The 22369-nt window shown below is 45.4% G+C and overlaps 1 protein-coding gene across 5 annotated transcripts; it reads left to right on the top strand.

Annotated features, from left to right (window-relative positions):
- Positions 1-3171: 3171 nt before the first annotated feature.
- On the top strand, positions 3172-22322 carry LOC123369908 (complement decay-accelerating factor-like). 5 transcript variants are annotated; one of them, XM_045015964.1, is made up of 10 exons: positions 3172-3309; positions 3861-4049; positions 4824-5015; positions 5930-6029; positions 13284-13366; positions 16159-16353; positions 16584-16637; positions 17517-17672; positions 18294-18461; positions 21642-22322. In XM_045015964.1, exons 1-9 carry the CDS (start codon positions 3231-3233, stop codon positions 18383-18385), a joined length of 1140 nt encoding a protein of 379 aa, XP_044871899.1. In that variant the 5' UTR covers positions 3172-3230; the 3' UTR covers positions 18386-18461; positions 21642-22322. The 5 variants fall into 5 exon arrangements, with proteins under 5 accessions (XP_044871899.1, XP_044871898.1, XP_044871897.1 ...); XM_045015963.1 differs by having other exon boundaries at positions 18294-18482; positions 21642-22321; XM_045015962.1 differs by lacking the exon at positions 21642-22322 and adding an exon at positions 19647-19950 and having other exon boundaries at positions 18294-18482.
- The last annotated feature ends 47 nt before the right edge of the window (positions 22323-22369 follow it).

Raw genomic sequence — 22369 nt, 5'->3', positions numbered from 1 at the left:
TCACCTTAGAAGCTGCAGCTTGGCTGTGCTGAATCACTGCAACTCTGGCTGCCTAGCCTACTTTTGGGGTGACACTAGCTGCCTGTTCCCCCCATACTCTGGAGAAGCCCTCTCTGCCTCAAACCAGTCTCTGCCACCATGAAGGGACTCGGGATTTAATTTGACTTAGTCTATTGCATCCCTCTCTGTTACTCCTCTAACCTGAGCTTTTCTCTGTAGACAAGGACCAGTAGAGGCAATTCACTAGCGATCCATTTAAGTGGCATGAACCAAGTCAGCCTGGGCCTCTAATCACCATTTCTCAAGCTGAGTAATACATTATGTAATCCACGCACCTTCTGGATGTGTTGTTCTCTCCTATCTAGTGGTACTGAGCCCACTTAAAGAGAGAGATAAAATGCATGTGCTCTACAGCCTTAAGTAACAGCCAGTTGGCATTTAGTTTGAATATTTAGTAGTAGTAGTAACATCACTGACCAAATGCATGACCCTGAATGGCAGCCACCTGGATGTTTTAGAGAGCATCTTCCATTGAGCAATATGTAAAAAGAGAGCTTTTCTATTCATCTGTCCTGGATATTTATATAACTCTCGTCACTGTGGTATCTAGCCATTGGGTCACGTTTAGGAAGCAGGCTGGAGCAGAGGAGATGGAGAGGAACGCGAAGTGGGCGACCTGTTCCTTGCTGTTGAAATGTGCACAGACAACTCTGGAGAGTGAAGTTCTTCATTTATGCTCAGCACCAATACAGCACAGGTAGCAGCACTGCACACTCCCCTATGCTGCTCTCTGCCAATGTGTCACAAACCTGACCTGTACTAGGGACTACGTTTAGGGGTGAGCTGGAGTTCCATCCCCATAGCCCATTCAGTGCTTGGCCACTGCTGGGATTGTTTGTGTAAGCATGTTGCTGTATAGTGAACTATAACCCTTGTGGAAGCATACTGGAGATACTGGAATCAATAGCCCCAATTCATCCCTGCATTTCTGAGCCATATATTCCCGGGATCTGACAGCTCTACTTCCCCTGCTACTGTTCCTGCAGGAACTTCCAACACAGCGTGCGCACTGGGAGTATTTCCAAGGCTATGGATGTGTGGCCAAAGCACTACTGCACTAAACACTTATTCCCGGTTCTGAAAACATTTCTTGCACCCACAGGCGGGCAGATAAGCCAGGGGGCTGCCTGACCCATGTTGGAGCTAACCCATGTGCAGTCAAACACAGAATAGTTGTGGTCCAAAAGTTGTATAAAGCACAGGAATGAATTAGGTTTATGGAGGCCAGCAGTGGGCATGCTGCCTCTAGGTCAGCGGTTTTCAACCTGTGGTTCATGTACTCCTGGAGCTCCGGACTATGTCTAAAGGGTCCGCAAAAGACAGACTGAAAACTAAGTCACAGAATTCAACTAGATATACAGACATAGCTTTCCAAAGGGGTCTGCACCTCCATTCAAAATTTCCAAAGGGGTTCGCACCATAATTTGAATTTTTTTAGGGATCTGCAAATGAAAAAAAAGATTGAAAACTACTACTCTAGATACTCGGGTCGAGCGTGCGCCGCTGCTAAGTCTGTGTTTCCCTCACCTTAAAAACACAGCCCAGGAGCTTGCCAGTCTATCACCATATGTGAGGTGGTCTATAACTATGCCTCCTTCCCATGTTGTAGAAAGGGTTTGTATTGAACTGTCTAGCCCCTCCCAAGCTTGTAGGTCTGTGGCTGCAGCTGCAGAGCTCTCAGTTTCTTTTGACAATTTGCACTTTTGCCAAAGGAAACACAGCATCAAAACATGAATGCTTATTGCCCATCCCTGTCCCTTGCTAAATTAGATAATCCACAAAAAAAAAACCAGGAGTACTTGTGGCACCTTAAAGACTAACAAATTTATTTTAGCATGAGCTTTCGTGAGCTAAAGCTCACTTCTTCGGATGCATAGAATGGAACACACAGACAGGAGATATTTATACATACAGAGAACATGAAAAGGTGGAAGTATGCATACCAACAGGCAGAGTCTAATCAATTGAGATGAGCTATCGTTAGCAGGAGGAAAAAAAACTTTTTGAAGTGATAATTAAGATGGCCCATAGAAGGTGTGAGGAGAACTTAACATAGGGAAATAGATTCAATTGGTGTAATGACCCAACCATTCCCAGTCTTTGTTTAGACCACAGTTAATAGTATCTAGTTTGCATATTAATTCAAGTTCAGCAGTCTCTCTTTGGAGTCTGTTTTTGAAGTTTTTTTGTTGCAAAATTGCCACCTTCAAGTCTGTCACTGAGTGGTTAGCAAGGTTGAAGTGTTCTCCCACTGGTTTTTGCATGTTATGATTCCTGATGTCAGATTTGTGTCCATTTATTCTTTTGCGTAGAGACTGTCCGGTTTGGCCAATGTACATGGCAGAGGGGCATTGCTGGCACATGATGGCATATATCACGTTGGTAGATGTGCAGGTGTACGAGCCCCTGATGGTGTGTCTGATGTGATTAGGTCCTGTGATGGTGTCACTTGAATGGATATGTGGACAGAGCTGGCATCGGGCTTTATTGCAAGGATAGGTTCCTGGGTTAGTGTTTATGTTGTATGGTGTGCGGTTGCTGGTGAGTATTTGCTTCAGGTTGGGAGGCTGTCTATAAGCGAGGACTGGCCTGTCTCCCAAGATCCAGTTTCTCAGCCTCTAACAGACACATTATATAAAGCTTCCTTTTCTCATATCTGTGCCAAATGTTAGCATGCTCCAACGGGAAAAAAAAATCTGCAGTGAGGACAGATGTTCAAGTCTTCACAATGCTATTCACCATGCTGAGCTCTTTTGAAAATAAAGCCCAAGGGTGTGTGTTTGGGTATTTCAGTTCCTTTGCTGCTTGTGTTAACGGTGACTTTAAGTCCAACCTCCCGTCTGTGTTTGCTGTAACCAACTGGCTTCAGCCTGAGTCAGCCCCGCCCCTTCTCTCCTGACCCCGCCTCCAACCATTCCTGGCATTGTTCAGACCCCGCCCCTTCTCTCCTGACCCCGCCTCCAACCAGTCTCAGCGCTATTCAGGCCCCGCCCCTTCTCTGCTGACCCCGCCTCCAACCAGTCTCAGCGCTATTCAGGCCCCGCCCCTTCTCTGATGACCCCGCCTCCAACCAGTCTCAGCGCTATTCAGGCCCCGCCCCGCCCCCTTCTTTCTCACTTGTGCTGAGCACGGCGCCGGCTGCGGCTCGGAGCTCCCTGTCCGCCCCCGCCATGTCCCCGGGGCTCCCCGGCCCCGCGCTGGCCCTGGGGCTTCTGGCGCTGCTGCTGCTGCCGCTGCCCGGGACTCGCAGTGAGTTGCGGGGGGCGGGTCGGCAAAGCTCCTCCGTGCGCCGTGCGGGGCGGGGCTTCCCGGGGCCGGGGGCTGCGGACGGTGCCTGGGCGGGGCGGCAGGGCAAGAGCTAGGGGCTGCCCGGGGCCGGGGCTGCGCTTTGGCCCGTGGGTTGGCCCCTCCCGTCACTGGGGGGTCCCTTCCAGGCAAAGGGGAGCCTCTCTGCCTGCTCTGGGCGCTGGGTCCCCCCGAGCCCCTTCCCCGGAGCACTCAGCCCGGGGACTGCCGCCTGCCCCCGGGTTCCCTCCTTCTCGGGTTCCTGCCATGGGGAAAATGCCTGGGAGGGTTGGACCTGATTTATGTCTCTTGTGTTTCCCAGCTGTGTGGCTATTGCTGCCGGCAACGTCTTCAGTTCCCAATTTAAACCCCCCAGGTGGGTGCGTCTGTCTGGGTCTGGGAAATCGGAGTAACCTCCCTGGTGGCTCACCTGGTTTGGCTTCAGGATCCTTGTGGTGTGCAAAGCTACTAGAATAAATATGTCCTGTTAAAACGGGCTTCTGTTCTGTCTGCAGGTGACTGTGGGCCCCTGCCAAAGCTGAATTATGCTATCCCCTCTGATATGGATTGGATAGAGGGCTTCCCTGTTGACACACAAGTTACATACAAGTGCCGTGATGGGTTTTTTAAAATCCCTGGAAAGTCAGACACTGTAGTGTGCCTTTCAAACTCCCAGTGGTCAAACATCAACGAGTTTTGTGGTCGTAAGTATTTTATTTCTCTGGACTAAAGTTCCATGGGCTGCCTTTCACTTATGAAAAGATAAGACCTTTCCTATGTAGTAAGTATTGTCAAAATTAGCTCTGTCCTGTAATGATACCTGAAGGGAAGGGAAAACATTTATATTAAGTTTAACCTCTTTCATCTAGTCTGAGATTACAAACATTGAAATGCACGAATCCTAGTTATAGGCTTATTTCTTGGCATCACTACTGGGGTTGTTTGGGTGGCCTAGCATGCTTTTGGGGAGATGGTAAGAGTAGAGTGACCAGACAGCAAGTGTGAAAAATCGGGACAGGGGGTGGGGGGTAATAGCAGCCTATACAAGAAAAGGACCCCAAAATCGGGACTGTCCCTATAAAATCGGGACATCTGGTCACCTTAGGTAAGAGTAACCTTAACTCTGAATTTCCTGGATTTATAATACAGTAAAAGCTTTGCTGTCCAGCATGTTGCGGGAATGGGGGGGGTACCAGTTAATCAAATATTCCAGTTAATTAAGTATTATAATTACCAATGGAATACCAATTTTCAAAAATTAGAATACAATAAAAAGTTTTCCATTGGGGGCCCATTCAGCATAAGGTCTATTTAACAAAGGGCATCCAAATGTGATGGTTAGTAACCTCCCTAAAGTACTGCTAAGGGAGTAATTTGTTTTCTAAACATTGAGTTTTGGTCTATTGTTACAACAGACTGTTTCTATACCTGTCTTCATAGCCAAACCTTTCAGATCTAATGCCTGTCTCTACTGCTAGGTGGCTGTGATGTCCCAACAAGGTTAAAGTTTGCTGCCTTAAGTAAGGACGATGAGAGTAGGAATTACTATCCTCCTGGGATCACTGTGAGATATACTTGTCGCCCAAGGTATGAGAACATCACAGAAATGCTTCTTGTTAGTACTTGTCTTGACAACTTAACATGGTCAGAAGCCCCTGAGTTTTGTAGAAGTGAGTATCTTTTTTTGTTACTTTTCTGTCTCACTTGATCTGAAGCCATCTTTCACAATTAGGACTAGTAGGCAGCTGGCTCCCAGTTTGCTAGCTTAATTGATATTTAGTTTGAAGGGCTGCTTAGCCAGGTATTTCCATGGAATATTTAGCTGTTCTTAAAACTGACTGGTGAAGATCGAGTACCAGTGTAGCACTGGCTATATGAATACAGTGTGTCTGCTTTGAATTTCATATGAAAAGTAAATTTCTAATACAGTACATTTCAACTAGACTAACGCTGGTAAATTACTTCTTGTAGGGGGAAGGAGGAATTTCTGCCATTGAACTTCCCTGAGGATTATGGGAGGTTTCTTGTCTGTCTTCATTAAAATGGATGGAATATTTTTTTCCACAGTGCTTGGTAACCTGTGGAACTTATTGCCACTAAAGAGAAAATCAAAGAATTCTGTGGGATTAAACAAAAAGGGGGTTGTACAGTTAACATGCATAAATAAGGATAAAAAGACATCAGGAATATTATATTTTCGGAACATAAGTCAACCATTAACTGTGGGGCTTTGATAAAACTGTCCTTCCCATTCTCCACCCGGGCTGCAGTGGGCATTTTATTGCATAATTACCCCTTTGGTCTGGACACCTGTGCAGGGTACAGCCTGCCAGGGGTTGAGCACCTTCAGTTGCCACTGGGGTACGATTGAGCCCTGTGTGGGGTTTACACGTGTGTCCAAAGCCACTGTCAGAGACGGTACTGGACTAAAAGACCCTGTGACCTGGTTTGGTGTGACACTTACTATGTAAAGTGGTCTGAGTGGGCATGCAGCTATAGCCTTCCTAAGTATGTTGTTGTTAGCTCTTCCGTTTCCATCATGATAACACAAATTAATGCTAATCCTAGCCTTGGTCTCTATTAGGGAAATCATGTGGTCATCCAGGAGAAGTACTCCATGGCAGAGCTGTTCATAAAACAGAATTTCTGTATGGTGCAAAAATAGACTTCCTCTGTGAAGATGGGTGAGTGTCAAGGTGCCTCTGGTAGGTAATTCACAGAACTTTGGTGTACAATTGCTGGCTAACTGCAAAATAAGGCATGGTCTAACTTCAAAACCATACTTGGGGGTAGTGCTATCAACTGCAGCTTTGGGGTGGGCTCTCATTTGGAAGTAGAGCTTTCAGACAGTTTGGTAGTATGGATTCTGACTCCACCCTCCCCATTTTAAAGATGAAGTTGAAATGGGAAGAAGTCCCAGCTGTGTGTAGAGGAGGGAGAATAGGGGTTCGCTGTGGTGTCTTTACTTTTTTGCACCCAGTATAGTTCAGTGAACACCAGATCCTGTCCAGATGGGTTATGTAGTGCCACAGTCTATAACAAGTATAAAATCAGGCCCAGTATGTCCCAGTTCACATGCAGCTGGGCTTGAACGTAAATCTTTCCACATGGAATGCAAATATTCTCAGGTGGAGTTGTCCAGTAAGTGGTGAGGTAGATTCTCAGTGGCCTGGCTTCTGGTGGGAAGAACACTTCCTGGTTGAAATTTGTGGGATGCCCTAAATTTTGTCGCATGGGCTCTGGGTGTGATTCAGGCCTAAGTATACCTTCTATCACAAACTAAAATTGGCACAAATATGTTTAAGCTTTTATACACAATAGAAAGTAGATCCAAATTACAGTACGTGTCTAGACAAATAGGTGAGCATAAAATGACTGGGTTTTTTTCATTTTTTTTTTGTTTGATTGATTGTTTTGGGTTGTTTTTTTTTCTTTTTGAAGGAAGTACTGCATATAAGGTGTGGGTGTTCAAGTTTCTGTTTGAAAAATCTACCCCAGTAAAATTGGTCTGTCAGTTGCCTTTGCAGTTACAAAGCACTTGTATGAACCATGCTTTCCATCAGTCTGTAACTTGGTTCAGATTTTGCATGCATGGTTTTAATCAGGGTTTAGAGAACTGGAAAAGATCTTTAGTTGCGAAATGAAAAACAACTCTGTGCCAAAAACTGTTCTTTGTCTCTTTCCTTATTAAAACCTTAACACCCCCTAACTCCAAACACACATGGTTAGGCCTGGTCTCTGCTTAATATAGGTTGACATAGGTATGGCACTCAGGATGTGAAAAATCCACCCCCCTGAGCACCATAGCTATGCTGACATAACCCCTGGTGTAAATGCAGCTAGATCCACAGAATAATGTGTCAGTCAACCTAGGACTGTCCCTCTGGGATGTGGTGTTTCTACAGCGACAGAAAAAAATATTGTAGGCTGCATGTACACTGTAGTGCTCTGCAGGCATAGCTACGTTTGTATAGTCTCTGTAGCATAGATGTTGCCTTTTCCCGTAGTGCTAGAGCAGGGGTCGGCAACCTTTACTATCAAAAGAGCCATTTTGCCCCCTCTTCCACTAAAGAAAAATAGTCTGGAGCCGCAAAACATAACACTGCTTATAAACTTTTAAAAGTTTTAATCTTTTTTTAATTTTACCTGTTACAACAACAGAATACAACAAACAGAAGTGCAGTGTGCATGTGTAGGCCTACTTTGAAATAAATTAAACACTGAACTATGCAGGCCTTTTTGAGTCCTTCCCGTATTTGTGTAAAATTAAAATAAAATGTAGCCCACTTTAATATAAAAAAACATATAGTTGCAGCTTAGCAGTTTTAAAAAAGTAAACATAAAATTAGGAACGTTTTTTGACAAGTCCATTTCACTGTGCTCTCATCCTCTTCGGGTTTCATTCCATTTGTGCTCTTTAGCGAGAGTGGCCTTCTGACGGGTGACTTCTTCGAGATCCGCTGTCAGGCTTTTGAACTTGGACACCAATAAGTCTTTATCCGCTATGTCGGCCAGTTCAATTTCAAGATCGGGCTGACTTATCCCTGTGAATGCGGATATGTTCAGCAGGGATGGGTCGATGTCCAGCGGTGTGACAGGGAAGGACAGAGTGTTTTTTTCCTTTCTGAACTTGCTGAATCTTTCTCCAAATGCAGCTTGCATTGCCATAATTGCACGGTGTAAATAATCACAATTTATGTGCTTGTTCTCTTCTTTGAACTCTCTCAGGGAGGGGAAGTGAGAGAGCGTACCTCTCTGTACATCTCCGGCAAACACTGTCATCTTGCGCTCAGACGCCAGAACATCCTCCAGCAACTGCAGGGCCGTGCTTCCCTTTCCCTGGAGATTTTTATTCAGCGTGTTTAAGTGACTTGTCATATCCACCATGAAATAAAACTTTTCCAGCCAATTGAGGTCGCCCAGTTCGGGATAGCTGAGGCCTTTGCTTTCCAAGAAGGTTTTCACATGTTCCAGACAAGCAGCGAAGCATTTCAGCACGTCTCCCCTTGACAGCCACCGAACTCTGTTGTGCAGCAGGAGATCCAAATATGCGCTCTCGACTTCATCTAACCATGAACAAAACTGTCGGTGGTTTAACCCATTTGCAATTATTTTGTTCACTATCTTAATAACGAGGTTCATCACTTCCACACATTCAGGGGGGAATGTTTGAGCGCACAGTGCTTCTTGGTGCAAGATGCAGTGAAACATCAGCTCTCGATCCAGCGACTTTTGAAGTAAATTCACAAAGCCCTTCTGTACTCCTCTCATACTGGGTGCACCATCAGTAGACACTGACACCAGGTGAGTGGTGTTTATTCCTTTGGCTTTTAGACAACTCAAAACAGCCTCACAAATGTCCTGTCCCCGCGTTTGGCCCTTTAGCGGTATGAGTTCAATCAGTTCTTCCCATCAGAGTTCACATATCTGCATAACAGTGCTGTCTGCTCAATATCGTTTACATCACTTGACTCATCATAGGCAATTGAATATGCTTGAGCTGAATTGATGTAATCAATTTGCTTACTGGTGATGTTTGTTGCCATTTTAATGGTCCTGTCCTTGACGGTCTTTGCAGAGAGAGGCATTTCTTTAATTTTCTGAATAATTTCCTGTTTGTTTTTGAATTCGGAGAATAGATGCTCTGATATTTTTATGAACGATTCTTTCATGTATTCTCCGTCTGTGAACGGCTTCCCCCTCCTTACGATCTCATGAGCTGCCACAAAACTAGCAGCTGTAGTTGAGTTTGGAGAGTTGATCCACTTCTTGAAAGTATGTTTGCTCTGCTCAACTCTCCGTAGTAGTTCCGAAATCGCTCTCTTTTGCCCATCTTCAGTTGGGTACTTTTCAGAAAATGCTGAGTACTTGTTTTGAAAATGTCTTTCAACGTTACATTTTTTGTTGTTTGCTAATTTCTCGCCACATATCAAGCACACAGGTAAGCCAGCGTCGTTGGCAGTGAAGGCAAAGGAATCTGTCCATGCAGAATTAAACTCTATTTTCTTCTGAGATTTTTCTTTTTTGGGGTGTATTCATGGTTAGCTTACCGCGGGGGTTGCACACTCAAGAAGCTGCCTGCAGGTAAAGGCGAGGGCTATAGATGTGGATGTGAGGCATATTTTAATTGACAAATTTAAAAAGTTTTATAAAATTCGATGTTAAAGTATCACCTCGAGCTCCAAGATAACTGTGCAACAAAATAAACAAAAATAAAATAATATATAAATAAAAATTAAATTAATAAATAACCGTTATTCTTTTTTTTTTTTTTTCTTTTGTCAAGGCCGAAGGGAGCCACAACAAGGAGGCTGAAGAGCCGCATGCGGCTCCGGAGCCGCGGGTTGCAGACCCCTGTGCTAGAAGAAAGACGGTAGGGAAGGCTGTGTGGCTGCATACCCCATTCACTAATTTCTATGCAAGCAGCTTTTAAAGGTCACACACTCTTGGAAATGGAATGCTGCTGGCAGAGGAGGGGTAGCCAGGGCTGCGCAGACGTTGGAAGGCCTGGGGCAAAATCTGGAACTGAGGCTTCCCACCCTTCCGAAAATAAATTACTGCCGGGGTGGGGGATGAGGCAGGAGTGAGCCCACTGAAGTGGCTTCTGTCCTGTCAGGCTGGGACCAGCTCTGGACATTGAGACCTGGCACATGAGGTTGCAGCACTGCTCAGGTTTGCCCCTGTTGCCCCTCTGTCATTGCATTACAACCTGGTGTGCTGAGCTTGCAACATCCCTTGGTTTGGGGGCCCTCTTAAATGGGGGGCCTGGGGCAAACTGCCTCTCTTGACTCCCCCTGTGGCGGCCTAGAGATGCTTAGGCTGAACCACTGACTTTCGGAGTGAAGTGTATGGTCAGAGTAGACAGTATTTTTCATTCTTGACTACCCCGGATAAGAAGGCAGTTACCAAAGGCGTAGAACGCCAGGTTGTTCCATTTCAGAACGGTTCCACCGGATTGGAGCACAACGGTAGTTGTCGGCTTGTAGCAAGTAAGTCGAAGCCCTTTCACGTGTGAAAGCACTCTGAGCAGTCTGACAGTATCTAAAATTACTAGCCCTTTAGGGATTCATCACACTGAGTAACTGGGACTGGTTTAAGGACTCTTTCCGCCTTTTCTAACAATGGAAGAAGTAAGGATCACTACAATGTGCGAGTTAGAGGGGAGAGAATCCACCATTTTGCTGTGCAGAGGATTAATGACTGTTCCCAAGTGTCTGATTCAGTATAGACCTGTTAAGCTTGCAGAGAGCGTGTTGTATCCACCTATTTGCTTGCTTAAATTGCCTTTTACTACTCTGTGTGCCTTGGTCATGCTGGTATTTTCACAGCAGGAATGATCTTATTCAAAGTCTGTTGCCCCTTTTTGACCAAGTGGCTAGTCCAAGTTCAGGGCCCTGGTGATATTCCAGTTGGGAGTAGAAACTGATGGTGGAATCAGGTATTTTCTTTGAAGTAGCCTTGCTTATTTGCAAGGAATGTAGAAAGTCCCGCCTGTCCAAAGGCGGAAGAAACCAAAGGCAAAGGAGTAGGTTTTTTTTAGCTTACATGCCCAAGCTTCTTTTCATCCAGCACCCTTGGCCCACAACCTCTAAGTTTCTTTCGAGGTCACACCATGCTTACAAGCTTCTGCTTGGCTTTGTTCAGGTTGTCTCAGTCTCCCTGGTTCTATTCTGCCTTGTGACCCCTGTCAGGGGTCACAAAAAAATCTTTCAGCAAAAACCCTTCCACCCACACAGTGCACAACTCCTGAGTGGGTTCACGTTATCTCTGTTTTCAGATGGGGCATTGTGATGGACTTATCATAATTATATTAATGCAGGGGTCAGCAACCTTTCTGAAGCGGTGTGCCGAGTCTTCATTTATTCACTCTAATTTAAGGTTTCGCGTGCCAGTAATATATTTTAATGTTTTTTAGAAAGTCTCTCTCTATAAGTCTATTATATTATATAACTAAACTAGTGTTGTATTGTAAAATAAACAAGGTTTTCAAAATGTTTAAGAAGCTTCATTTAAAATGAAATTAAAATGTTGATCTTATGCTGCCGGCCCGCTCAGCCCGCTGCTGGTCTGGGGTTCTGTTCACCTAGGCCGACAGCGGGCTGAGCGAGGCCTGCGGCCGGGACCCTGGCTGGTAAGGGTCTGTCAGCCAGAACCCCAGACCAGCTGCGGGCTGTGTGGGGCCGGCAGCCAGGACTCAGAGGGCTGGGGGCAGACTGGAGTCAGGGCAGAGGAGGAGCTAGGTATGGGTGGGAGTGCCAGAGTCAGGGCTAGAGTTGTGGGGGGGGATGAAGGAGTCAAGCAGAGGGCTGGGTGTGTATGAGGGAGGTACAGGGCTCAGGGCAGGGGCCTGGGGGCGTGCAGGGCTCAGGGCAGAGGGCATGGTGTGTGTGTGGGGGGGTCGGGGGTCAGGGCTCAGGGGAGAGGGCTGGGTGACTGCCCCCCTAAGAACTCCCAACCCCGCTGCTCCTTATCCCCTGACTACCCCCTTCTGGGACCCCTGCCCCCCAGGACCTCACCCCGTATCTAAGCCTCCCTGTTCCTTGTCCCCAGACTGGACCCTACCCCCTACCTGTTCCTTGACTGCCCTGACCCTTGTCCACACCCCCATCCCCAAACAGACCCCTAGGACTCCCATGCCCCATCCAACCGCTCCCCACCCCCTGACAGGACCCCCAGAACTCCTGACCCATCCAACCCCCCCCCACTCCCTGCCTGCCCCAACCCCTCTCCACTCTCCTGCCTCCTGACAGGACCCCCAGAACTCCCAACTCATACAACCCTCCCGGCTCCTTGTCCCCTGACCACCCCCTCCAGAGACCCGCCCCACCCTAACTGCTCCCCCCCCCCAGGACCCTCCTTGCTCCCGGTTCCCTGACTGCCCTGACCCAATTCACCCCCTGCCCCCTCACAAACCCCGGGACTCCCATGCCCCATCCAACCCACCCCCTGCTCCCTGACTGCGCCCCTTCCAGAGACCCCCGCCCCTAGCCACCCCCCTCCCCGGGATCCCACCTCCCCATCCAACCCACCCTGCTCCCTGTCCCCAGACTGCCCCCACTCCTTATTCAACACCCCCCCGCCCTGGGCCCTTTACCTTGAGGCTGCACGCAGAGCCAGACACGCTGCCCCGCGGGAGAGCACAGCCCCGGCCCTCAGAGCGCTGCGCGTGGTGGCAGCAGAGCTCCAGTTGAGCAGGGAGCGTGTCTGCCTCCCCGCGGAGCCAAACGCTGCCCCGCGGGAGCGCGCAGCCCCAACCCCAAGAGCACTGTGCGTGGCAGCAGGGCTCCAGAGGTGGGGAGAAGGCAGGGGAGGGGCCGGAAGCTTGCGGCGCTTGGCCCAGCGCTCCGGCCCGGGAGCGCGGACCCCGCAGCTTGCCGTGCCTGGAGAGTGAAGCCATTTGCCCACCCCATGCGCACGGCTATGCTTCTGCTCCCTGCCCTCGCGGGGGGAGCAGAGGGCAGAAGAGAGCAGGCCGGGCTAGGCAGGATTTTTAATGGCATGCTGGAGTCCTGGCAGGCTCCAGCGTGCCATTAAAAATTGGCTCTCGTGCCGTCTTTGGTATGCGTGCCATAGGCTGCCGACCCCTGTATTAATGGAAGGTTTCAGAGTGGTAGCCATGTTAGTCTGTATCAGCAAAAAGAACAAGGAGTACTTGTGGCACCTTAGAAGCTTATGCCAAAATAAATTTGTTGGTCTCTAAGGTGCCACAAGTACTCCTTGTTCTTTTTATTAATGGAAGGGTACATTGACACCCATCAATCTCAATGCGGTTTTAACTCAACTCATAACAAGACTTCACCCAGGTCATAAGTCACCACCTGTAAGCTGAAAGAATCCATATTCCAAATTGCCAGACAGTTACAGAAGCAATCAAAGAACTAGGTAAGAAACTTGATATTCTTTTTGTTGTTGTTTTTTCTTTTTTGTGTTTTATTTAGGTACAAATTAATTGGACGACCTTTCATTCATTGTGGGCTTAAGGGAGATGAAGTTGAATGGAGTGAACTTCCAACTTGCCAAGGTAAGACTCATCCAACCTTCCCTATACACCTAAATCTGAGGTTTCTTTGGAGTAGAACTCAATCTAAAACCTCTCACAATTTGCCTCTCTCCTGTTTTGGACACTTATGTGGAGGGTCTGTCAGCCATGCTGTTGCTATGAGAAATGTTTTCATTTTCCTATTGTGGAATACTTGAAGACCTTATCATTGTTTCCCAAGGTCACAAAACCATCCTTTCCTATGAGTAATGTTTGGGACTAGATGTGCTCTGGTGAGAGAGTTTGCCAGGGACCAGTGCCAGTTTGCATGATAACATTTAGAAGAGGGTGGAGTAAAGCTTGAAAGAAGGGAAGACTTCCGAATCGGAGGGCGGAAACTCTCTCAGATTTGGTTAACATACAGTACTAACTACATTTTCAAATGGCTAAATGTTTTTCTTCTTTTTGGGATCTTAGATAAACTTTTTGTTAAATTAATGTTTGCACTCTTAACTGAAACTTTTTATTATTTTTTGATGAGATCAGGTTGGTGAGATCATCTCTTTAGGACCAACTTCTGTTGGTGAAAGATAAGCTTTCAAGCTACACAGGGCTCTCAATATTACCTCACCCATCTCGTCTCTCTCATATCCTGAGACTAAGGCCTGGTCTACACTAGGCGTTTAAACTGGTTTTAGGAGCGTAAAACCGATTTAACGCCACACCCGTCCACACTGAGAGGCCCTTTATATCGATATAAAGGGTTTCTGTACTCCTCCCTAACGAGAGGAGTAGCGCTAGTATCGGAATTACCATATCGGATTAGGGTTAGTGTGGCCGCAGATCGACGGTATTGGCCTCCGGGTGGTATCCCACAGGGCACCACTGACCGCTCTGGACAGCAATCTGAACTCGGATGCAGTGGCCAGGTAGACAGGAAAAGCCCCGCGAACTTTTGAATATTTCCTGTTTGCCCAGCGTGGAGCTCTGATCAGCATGTGTGGCGAAGCAGTTAAAAATCAAAATGAAGAAAGAGCTCCAGCATGGACCATGCGGATGTGATTGCTGTAAGGGCAGGCAAATCTGTTCTATCAGCGCTCCGTTACAGAAGACGAAATTCAAAATCATTTTTAAAAAATCTCCAGACAGACGCCATAGCAGGGACTCAGCGCACTGCTGCGTGACAAGCGTAACGGAAAGCCAAAGAATCAAATGGACGCTCATGGACTGGAGGACTCAAGCTATACCACAGTTCCTGCAGTCTCCGAAAAGCATTTGCATTCTTGGCTGAGCTCCAAATGCTTCTAGGGTCAAACACAGTGTCTGCGGTGGGTCAGGGCATAGCTCGGCAATTTACGCACCCCCCCCCCACCCCCAGAAGTGAAAGGGAAAACAATCCTCTCTTGACTCTTTTACATGTCACCCTATCTTTACTGAATGCTGCAGATAGATGCGATGCTGCAGCACTCAACACCAACATCCTTGCTCCCCCCCCCCACCATGGATGGCTGATGGTGCAATATGGCTGATATCCATCGTCATCATCAGCCTATTGGCACATGGGGCAGTGCAAAAGGACTGGTAACCATGCCGACTAGCATCCGTGAGGTCGAACAAGGGTGCCTGGCCCTAATTTTTCCTGGTAGATGGTGCAGTATGGCTGGTAACCGTCCTCATCATAGCAACAGGGGGCTGAGCTCCATCAGCCCCCACCCTTCATGTGTAAAGAAAAGATTCAATTGCCCCTGGGCTAGCAGCGGGATGCTGGGCTCCTCTCCTCCACACTGCTTAATGTCCTGTCTGGACTATCATAGCAGCTGGAGGCTGCCTTCCACTCATTTCTCACTAACAAGTCACTGTGTCTTATTCCTGCATTCTTTATTACTTCATCACACAAGTGGGGGGACAATGCTACGGTAGCCCAGGAAGGCTGGGGGAAGAACGGAATCAACAGGTGGGGTTGTTGCAGGAGCACCTCCTGCGAATAGCATACAGCTCATAATTTCTGCGGGCTCTGACACAGAGCAGCTGTGCTCTCTGGTTCTATGATACAGTGGTTCTCTAGTACACTTGCCCATATTCTAGGCAGGACTGATTCTATTTTTAGATACCAAAAAGGAGGAATTGACTCAGGGAGTCATTCCCAATTTTGGCTTTTGCGCCCCTGGCTGATCTCAGCCAGGGGCACTTTTGACAACAGCAAATGGTGCAGTGCAAAAGGACTGGTAACCATGATCATCTTCTTACCAATTTATGGTACGGTAGATGGTACAGTATGGCTGGTAATCATCTCTGCTGTCATGCAAAAGCATGCTGCTGTGTAGCGCTGCTGAATCGCCTCTGAGCGGCATCTAGTACACATACGGTGACAGTCACAAAAGGCAAAACAGGCTCCATGATTGCCATGCTATGGCATCTGCCAGGGCAATCCAGGGAAAAAAGGCGCGAAATGCTTGTCTGCCGTTGCTTTCCCAGAGGAAGGAGTGACTGACGACATTTACCCAGAACCACCCGCGACAATGATTATTGCCCCATCAGGCACTGGGATCTCAACCCGGAAATTCCAAGGGGCGGGGGAGGCTGCGGGAACTATGGGATAGCTACGGAATAGCTACCCACAGTGCAACGCTCCAGAAATCGACGCTAGCCTCGGACCGTGGACGCACACCACCGATTTAATGTGTTTAGTGTGGCCGCGCGCACTCGATTTTATACAATCTGTTTTGCTAAACCGGTTTATGTAAATTCGGAATAATCCCGTAGTGTAGATGTACCCTAACACAGCTACAACAACACTCAAGCATTCATATTCATGACCTTCTGTTTTCCTACAGCAATTACTTGTTCTTCCCCTCCTTACATTGCTAATGGAACATACGATAGCAGGGGTGTAGAAAATTTTGCTTATAACTCAACAGTAACTTACAGATGTGACCGTGGGTTCCAGCTTATTGGAGCTGCCTCCATTCATTGTACAACAAAAGATAAAACAAGTGGAATCTGGATTGGACCTGCTCCTAAATGCAAAGGTGAGTAATGTGTGTTTAGTGTCTTCCTCTGCTACTTTTTTGCACCGGGTAAAACTATTATTACTTGGCACAAAATAACTTGAGTATAAGTTGCATGACCAACTTTGTTAATGTATTTTTAAATGTTTCATCTTAATATAAACTGATATTTAGGAAACCATCACTGAGGGGCTGTTCCTAAAAGAACGATGTAACACTTCTGAATGTTTTTATCCCTCCTTTTGCTGTAGACACAACTGCACGTGTCCTATTGAAAGGAAATGAAACAAGTGGTACTTTCTCAGGTGAGTTGAAAGAAAATGGGTTTGTTTTAAAGATGTAGTTTCCACAATTTCACACTGTACACTACATTTTTATTCATTATTTCCATGATCTAACTTGTATAATCTTTGAAAATGTTAGTGGTAACACTGCTGTGGAATTTTGGGAGAGATCTTGGTTATCTGACTCCCAAGCACGTCTTACAGTTGTATTTTCTGGTAGTTTATTAAATGTATGGCTTTGTGAACATAAGATGATGGGTAAAGAATACAGGAGGGGGTTAACTGGTGCTGTCTGGGGTCAGTAATGTGCTGATAAATGGGTTCAGAATAATATAAGGTCTGGAAGTGCAAGGACAGAGGTTAGAACAGTTTTTAAGAGAAGGTATTTGCTTTTGGACAGATTCTTAGCTAGTATAAATGATCATAGCTTCACTGAAGCCAGTAGAGCTGATACCCTACACATGCTGCAGAACTATATTGCTATAAATACACAGTAACATTCCCCCAATAGTTGAACAAGAATAAACAAGAGTGTGATTTGGTGGTAGCTGTTGAACTGCTAGAAAATTAATTTTGTTTTTTGTTAGAAATCCCATAATGTACTTTGGTTAGACGTAATCTTCTTTGATATATTTCAGAGTAGCAGCCGTGTTAGTCTGTATCCACAAAAGGAACAGGAGTACTTGTGGCACCTTAGAGACTAACACATTTACCTGAGGATAAGCTTTCTGGGCTACAGCCCACTTCATCGGATGCATCCGATTCATTAATCTTACATTCAATGAAGTGGGCTGTAGCCCACGAAAGCTTATGCTCAAATAAATTTGTATCTGTGATTGTTCCTATCAAAACTGGGCAGAGGTTAAAAATACCAACTTTAGTCCATTTTATTCTATTCAGGTTCTTATAATGTATCCAATAACATGATACCCGAGCAGCATCTGAAAAAGAAAATAAAAAGCAGACCGTATTATGTATCACAATTCCAAAACAAACATTTCACCATCACTTCCTCCCGTTCTTCCTCATTTCCCAGAGGTGACCTGAGGACGCGAGGTGAGTCTCTTGTGCGATATCTTGAAGGTCACCAAATCTGGGTTCTGGCAGACTAGAGGGAGAAAGTGAATTTTCATGCCTCGGCTTACTGCTAAAGTTTTCAGTTCTCACGTTTTTCTTTATTGTTAGGTAGTTGGATTACTCCACCACTGTTCAGATTTGCTGTACCCCTGTACGTTAATCAGAACAAATGAAAGATCCATTTGCCAACAGAGTTACATGGGAATCTGTGGCGTATTACCCAGCACCACGTGCTTTCAAAACTTAAAATGGTCAGAAGTCCCAGGGTTCTGTGGAAGTGAGTCTTTTTCCTTTTTCTGTTTCAATTGATCTACAAGACATTCTTGTGCAGTTAATATAGTCTTCCGTTTAGCAGCTGGGTCAGAGTTCAGTCCTGGCTGCACTGATCTTAACATCTTGAAATATCTTTGTTTTAAATGTTTTGTTTTCAATTCACTGGATGTCTCCTTGCTCTATTATGAGAGGATAAATAGGAGAGCCTGATTGACCCCCTTATAATATATCCAGAAGCAAGAGAACTTTATACAATACACATCAAAAACCTGTTTTTCTCCATGGACAATGAGGCAATGGCCTAATATTAATCTCCTTCTATACTAGCGAGATCTTTGCTATCCAGGAGAACAAGAGCATGGCAGAGCTGCTGCTATAACAGATTTCCAATTCGGTGCAAGAGTGGATTTCACCCGTGAAGAAGGGAGGGGATCAGGCTGTGGTGAATGACTGACTGAGAGCTGCTGGCTGACTCTGGAAACTGAGCATCAAAGGGTAATCTCAAACTTATTCAAGGTTCGTGCTACAAAACCAAATACTCATAGGCAGAACTTTTGAAACTGAACTTGACCAAGGATGGGCTGTGATTCCCGGCCTTCCACACTTCAAACGAGAACCCAGCTCTGTCCCAGGTTTTAGTGCGGGGTTTCTGGATTTTGGGCCTACTGAAGTTTAGGCTGCTAAAATTTTGGCTTGATGGGAGAATTTGTACTGCCTAGATCTCGAGTTGAAACAGATGATAGAGAATCTTGTTTATAGAAGGAAACAAGAAAGATACTAAAAGGGATTCCAAAGCTTCTGGGGGCCAATCTTGAGTTGATGTAAACAGTCATAGCGCCGCTGAGATCAATAGAACAATGATGAAGGATTTTGCCTACTGCTGTGTCTGGAAGCAAAAGTTGTGTGGAATAAGGTGCTTTCAGCTTGCCAATCTAATGGCTTTAAAAGGAGCTTGTAATGGCTTTAAAATGAGCTCCTGCCCAGAGATTTTGGCTTTGGTATGGAGCTGAGGTTAGAAGGAGCATAGATTGTTTGTTTGTTTTTTCAAGGAGTGAAAGACTAGTAACCCTTATGGGTAAAGTCCCTCTTTCCCCTAACTCTGACTACATGCTTAAAATCTAAAGTTCCTTTGGAATGAAAAAATCTTAAATCTCTTTTCCCAGTAAGCTCTCTGTAAACTTCCAAAAAAATCCAAACAAACAAAAACTTTTGGACCCTTCTTGAGAGGGGAGGATCTGTAAAAATCCACAGCCTGCTGTCTGGTCTTGTACCAGATATGCTATTGGAAAAGTTTCAGCTTAGCTTTATGCTGCCGGAACACTTGAGGTGCTTAATGCTGTCCCCCAAGGATGCAGGTCAAGCAGCTGTATTGACCTGTGACTCATGTAAGGGAGGTGTGTGCTCTGAGGCAGTGTCTCAAGGTTTGTGCTGTCAGCCTGGAGTCTGAGGCAATGAGCAGTGCTGAGGAAAGGGTGAGGCAAAACTCGAGAACTGTGTCCAATATCTGGTGGAGGTAATGCCTCAGATCTTTCTAAAATACAGTGGTAATTACACTAACAAATTGCTAAGTATCTTTCCCTCTTGGAATTTGGGACAAATGACAACAAGCCTTTTAAGTAATTAACTTTTTAACTGAAACGTTTGTTTAATATTAAATGTAATAATTCCTCTTTACTTTAGACTCCTGCTATCCCTAATGGTATAGATGGCAGAAATGTCGAAAGCTTTGCCTGTGCCTCTGCAGCAACATAGATGTGACTGTGCTTCCTCTTTCATTGAAGAGGATCCATTTGTTGTACAATGAAAAAAACAATGTACTGTGGAGTTGGCCTGGTCTGAATGCAAAGGCGACTAGCATTTAGTATTTGCCTCTCGTTCTACTGTCATGCACCAGAAAAAGTATTAATTACTAGGCAAGCACCTAAATGTGAGGAAATTGGTTCTTTTAGCTTAAACATCTCAATAAATATCTTTTTAAAACTGACCTTGTTGGAAGCTTAAGCTTTATAGATCAGCTGATCCACCATAAATAACTTCTTGGGAGCAATTCTGCCTCTCCTAGTGCCTGCATTTTTTTTTCCTTCCATACTTTAAAGTTCTAAGACACATCTCAGACCAGGGCATGACTACACTATATAAACTGCTACAGTGGCATGGCTGAAGGGCTGCAGGTGCGCCACTTAGCGTAGACACTACTTATGCCAACGAGAGAGGTTCTTCCATCCACGTAGGTAATCCAACTCCGTGGGAGGCAGTAGCTAGGTCAGCAAGAGAATTCTTCTGTCAGCTTACTACTATCCACACCAGGGGTTAGGTCAGCACAGCTGCGTCTCTCAAGTGTGAGAAATCCGTGGCCCTGAGACATAGTTCTGCTGGTGTAAATTCCTAATGTGGGCCAGCCTCAGGACCATGCTTTCACCATACACTTGATATGTTTCTCCTTTGCAAAGCCTAGCTCAATGGTTATGCCAATCTGGAAATACCAACCCCCCAACTTCCTGGGGGAAAACAAAAAAACATTCTTTAATCTTGCTTCATGCGCAGGAGGATATTGAGACCTCTTGCTGATTTTGTTCACATCAGTATTTTCCACAAACGTTCTGGGTGATCTTTATTCATTCTCCAAGAGCAATTTGTTTTCTCTCTCTAAACATCTGAAAGCAAATTCCCACAGTAAACAAAACAAGTTAGGAGTGGCTTGAGTAGATTTTCAGAGAGGGCCTATATTTTTAGCCCTGCTTAGAGAAGCAGCATCATATGTTAGATCCTAGCCACATGGAGCTCATGGGTTTGTAGACTTTAAGGGTCTAAACTCTCTACCACTTGTGTAGTATAGTGAGCAAACCATGCACTTCTATTGCATTCTTTGAGTGTCATCCAGATTATTTGATGTATGGAATTGTCATCCTGTTACTTAGATTTGTTAGTATGAAGACCATGGATGTAGTCCTGAATTATAAAACCCTGATTTGTCACATGGTCATCCTTCCCCTTGATAAAACTAAAAGGCATGTTTACTGCCCCATGAAATTTGTGTAAAGTAAATTTTGTAAATGTTGGAAATCAAAGTTAAAGGAAAAAGCACTGAATTAATTTGGTGGTCCCCAAACTGTGTTGCCTGCATGACCCCATTTTCAGACTTGATTGCTCCAGCGATCCCAGACAGCATAGGGGATGCTATTTTGTAGAGCAAAATGGAGTCCTCCACACATGGGATTGTGACCCAACTGCTGCTGGCATGACCTCAAGTGGGGTCATGACTCATACTTAGGAAACTGCTGAGTTAAGATACAAACCAAGCTCTTATAGATTATCTAGTGGACTGACTTCAACTGAATTTGGACACATGCCTAACCTTTACATTTTAAATGGATCTCTTCTGGCATACCTCTTATTCCTGGAATTTTCTTTCCTTTCCCTCTTTCCACTATTCCTTGGGTCAAAAAGCACCTAATGTCCTGTGGATTAATACGCAAGGATAATCCTTGCGTAACATTTTAAATTGCAGTAGCTCCTGAAGGCAACAACCAAGTTGGGTCCTTTTTATGCTAGGTGGTGTATAAATGACAGTCTATGCCCTGAGAAGGTGTATCTGACCCATTATTCACATTTGTACAACCTTTTGATTTGTGAATGACAATACTCCAATGTTATCTATTTAATGCTTATTTGCAGTGCATGCTGCACCTCCACTTTGAAGTTGAAATGGGCTTAGTCGTCTTCTGGTAAACTGGACAGTACAGCTTACTCGAGGGGAGCCTAGACATGTATGAGAGAGCCCTTAAGATCCCTGAAGATTGCAGAAGAACTATGCAAACAGACATTCTGATGCTCCCATGAAATTTTTACAAAGGACTTGTCTAATCAGAACATCTTTCTCTTCATGTCTGAAACATGAAAGAGCCCTGAAAAACCTGCCTGCCTTCAATGTTAGATAAGCTGGGAGCAGCTCCGTTGCCTCATCCATGCTGTACACTTACTGCTAATTTCCAAATATAATATTTGGTATAAACTAAAATATTAATTGCTGTTTCCATATGTATGGCTTGTTCCTGGAAGCTGTTAACTGATATTCATGAGTTTTCTATTTCAGGTGACTTTAATTTCGTCTCTCTATATTGAGAATAGCCATTATCTTGGTAAGCAAATAAAAACATTTTTAAGCTTTGTTTAATGTAACCCTTCTGCCAGGCCCAATTGATAGAAGCAAGGGCTGAGTTCAATACATAGAGTTCCTTCCCTACAACATAATGCAAAACTAGCTTGAGCCCCCATCCAGTGACCTGGGAAAATCTTACACACACCCTTGGGTGCCTTGAAGAGGCAATACTTCCCCTCTTGCAAGCACAGAGTCTCGGTGTAGCAGAAAATGTTTAATAACGAGATAAACAGCAAGCATTAAA

Source organism: Mauremys mutica, chromosome 4, assembly GCF_020497125.1.
Source record: "Mauremys mutica isolate MM-2020 ecotype Southern chromosome 4, ASM2049712v1, whole genome shotgun sequence".
NCBI classification, from domain to species: domain Eukaryota; kingdom Metazoa; phylum Chordata; order Testudines; family Geoemydidae; genus Mauremys; species Mauremys mutica.
Note: the sequence above shows the minus strand (reverse complement) of the source record. Positions and strands in the feature narration are given on the sequence as shown.

Excerpts from the sequence above, each read along its gene's own strand:
- LOC123369908 (XM_045015964.1), top strand. The coding sequence starts at position 3,231 with ATGTCCCCGGGGCTCCCCGGCCCCGCGCTGGCCCTGGGGCTTCTGGCG. Across the intron at positions 5,016-5,929 it reads AGCCCCTGAGTTTTGTAGAA|GGAAATCATGTGGTCATCCA; the intron begins GTGAGTATCTTT and ends GGTCTCTATTAG. Across the intron at positions 13,367-16,158 it reads TGAACTTCCAACTTGCCAAG|CAATTACTTGTTCTTCCCCT; the intron begins GTAAGACTCATC and ends GTTTTCCTACAG.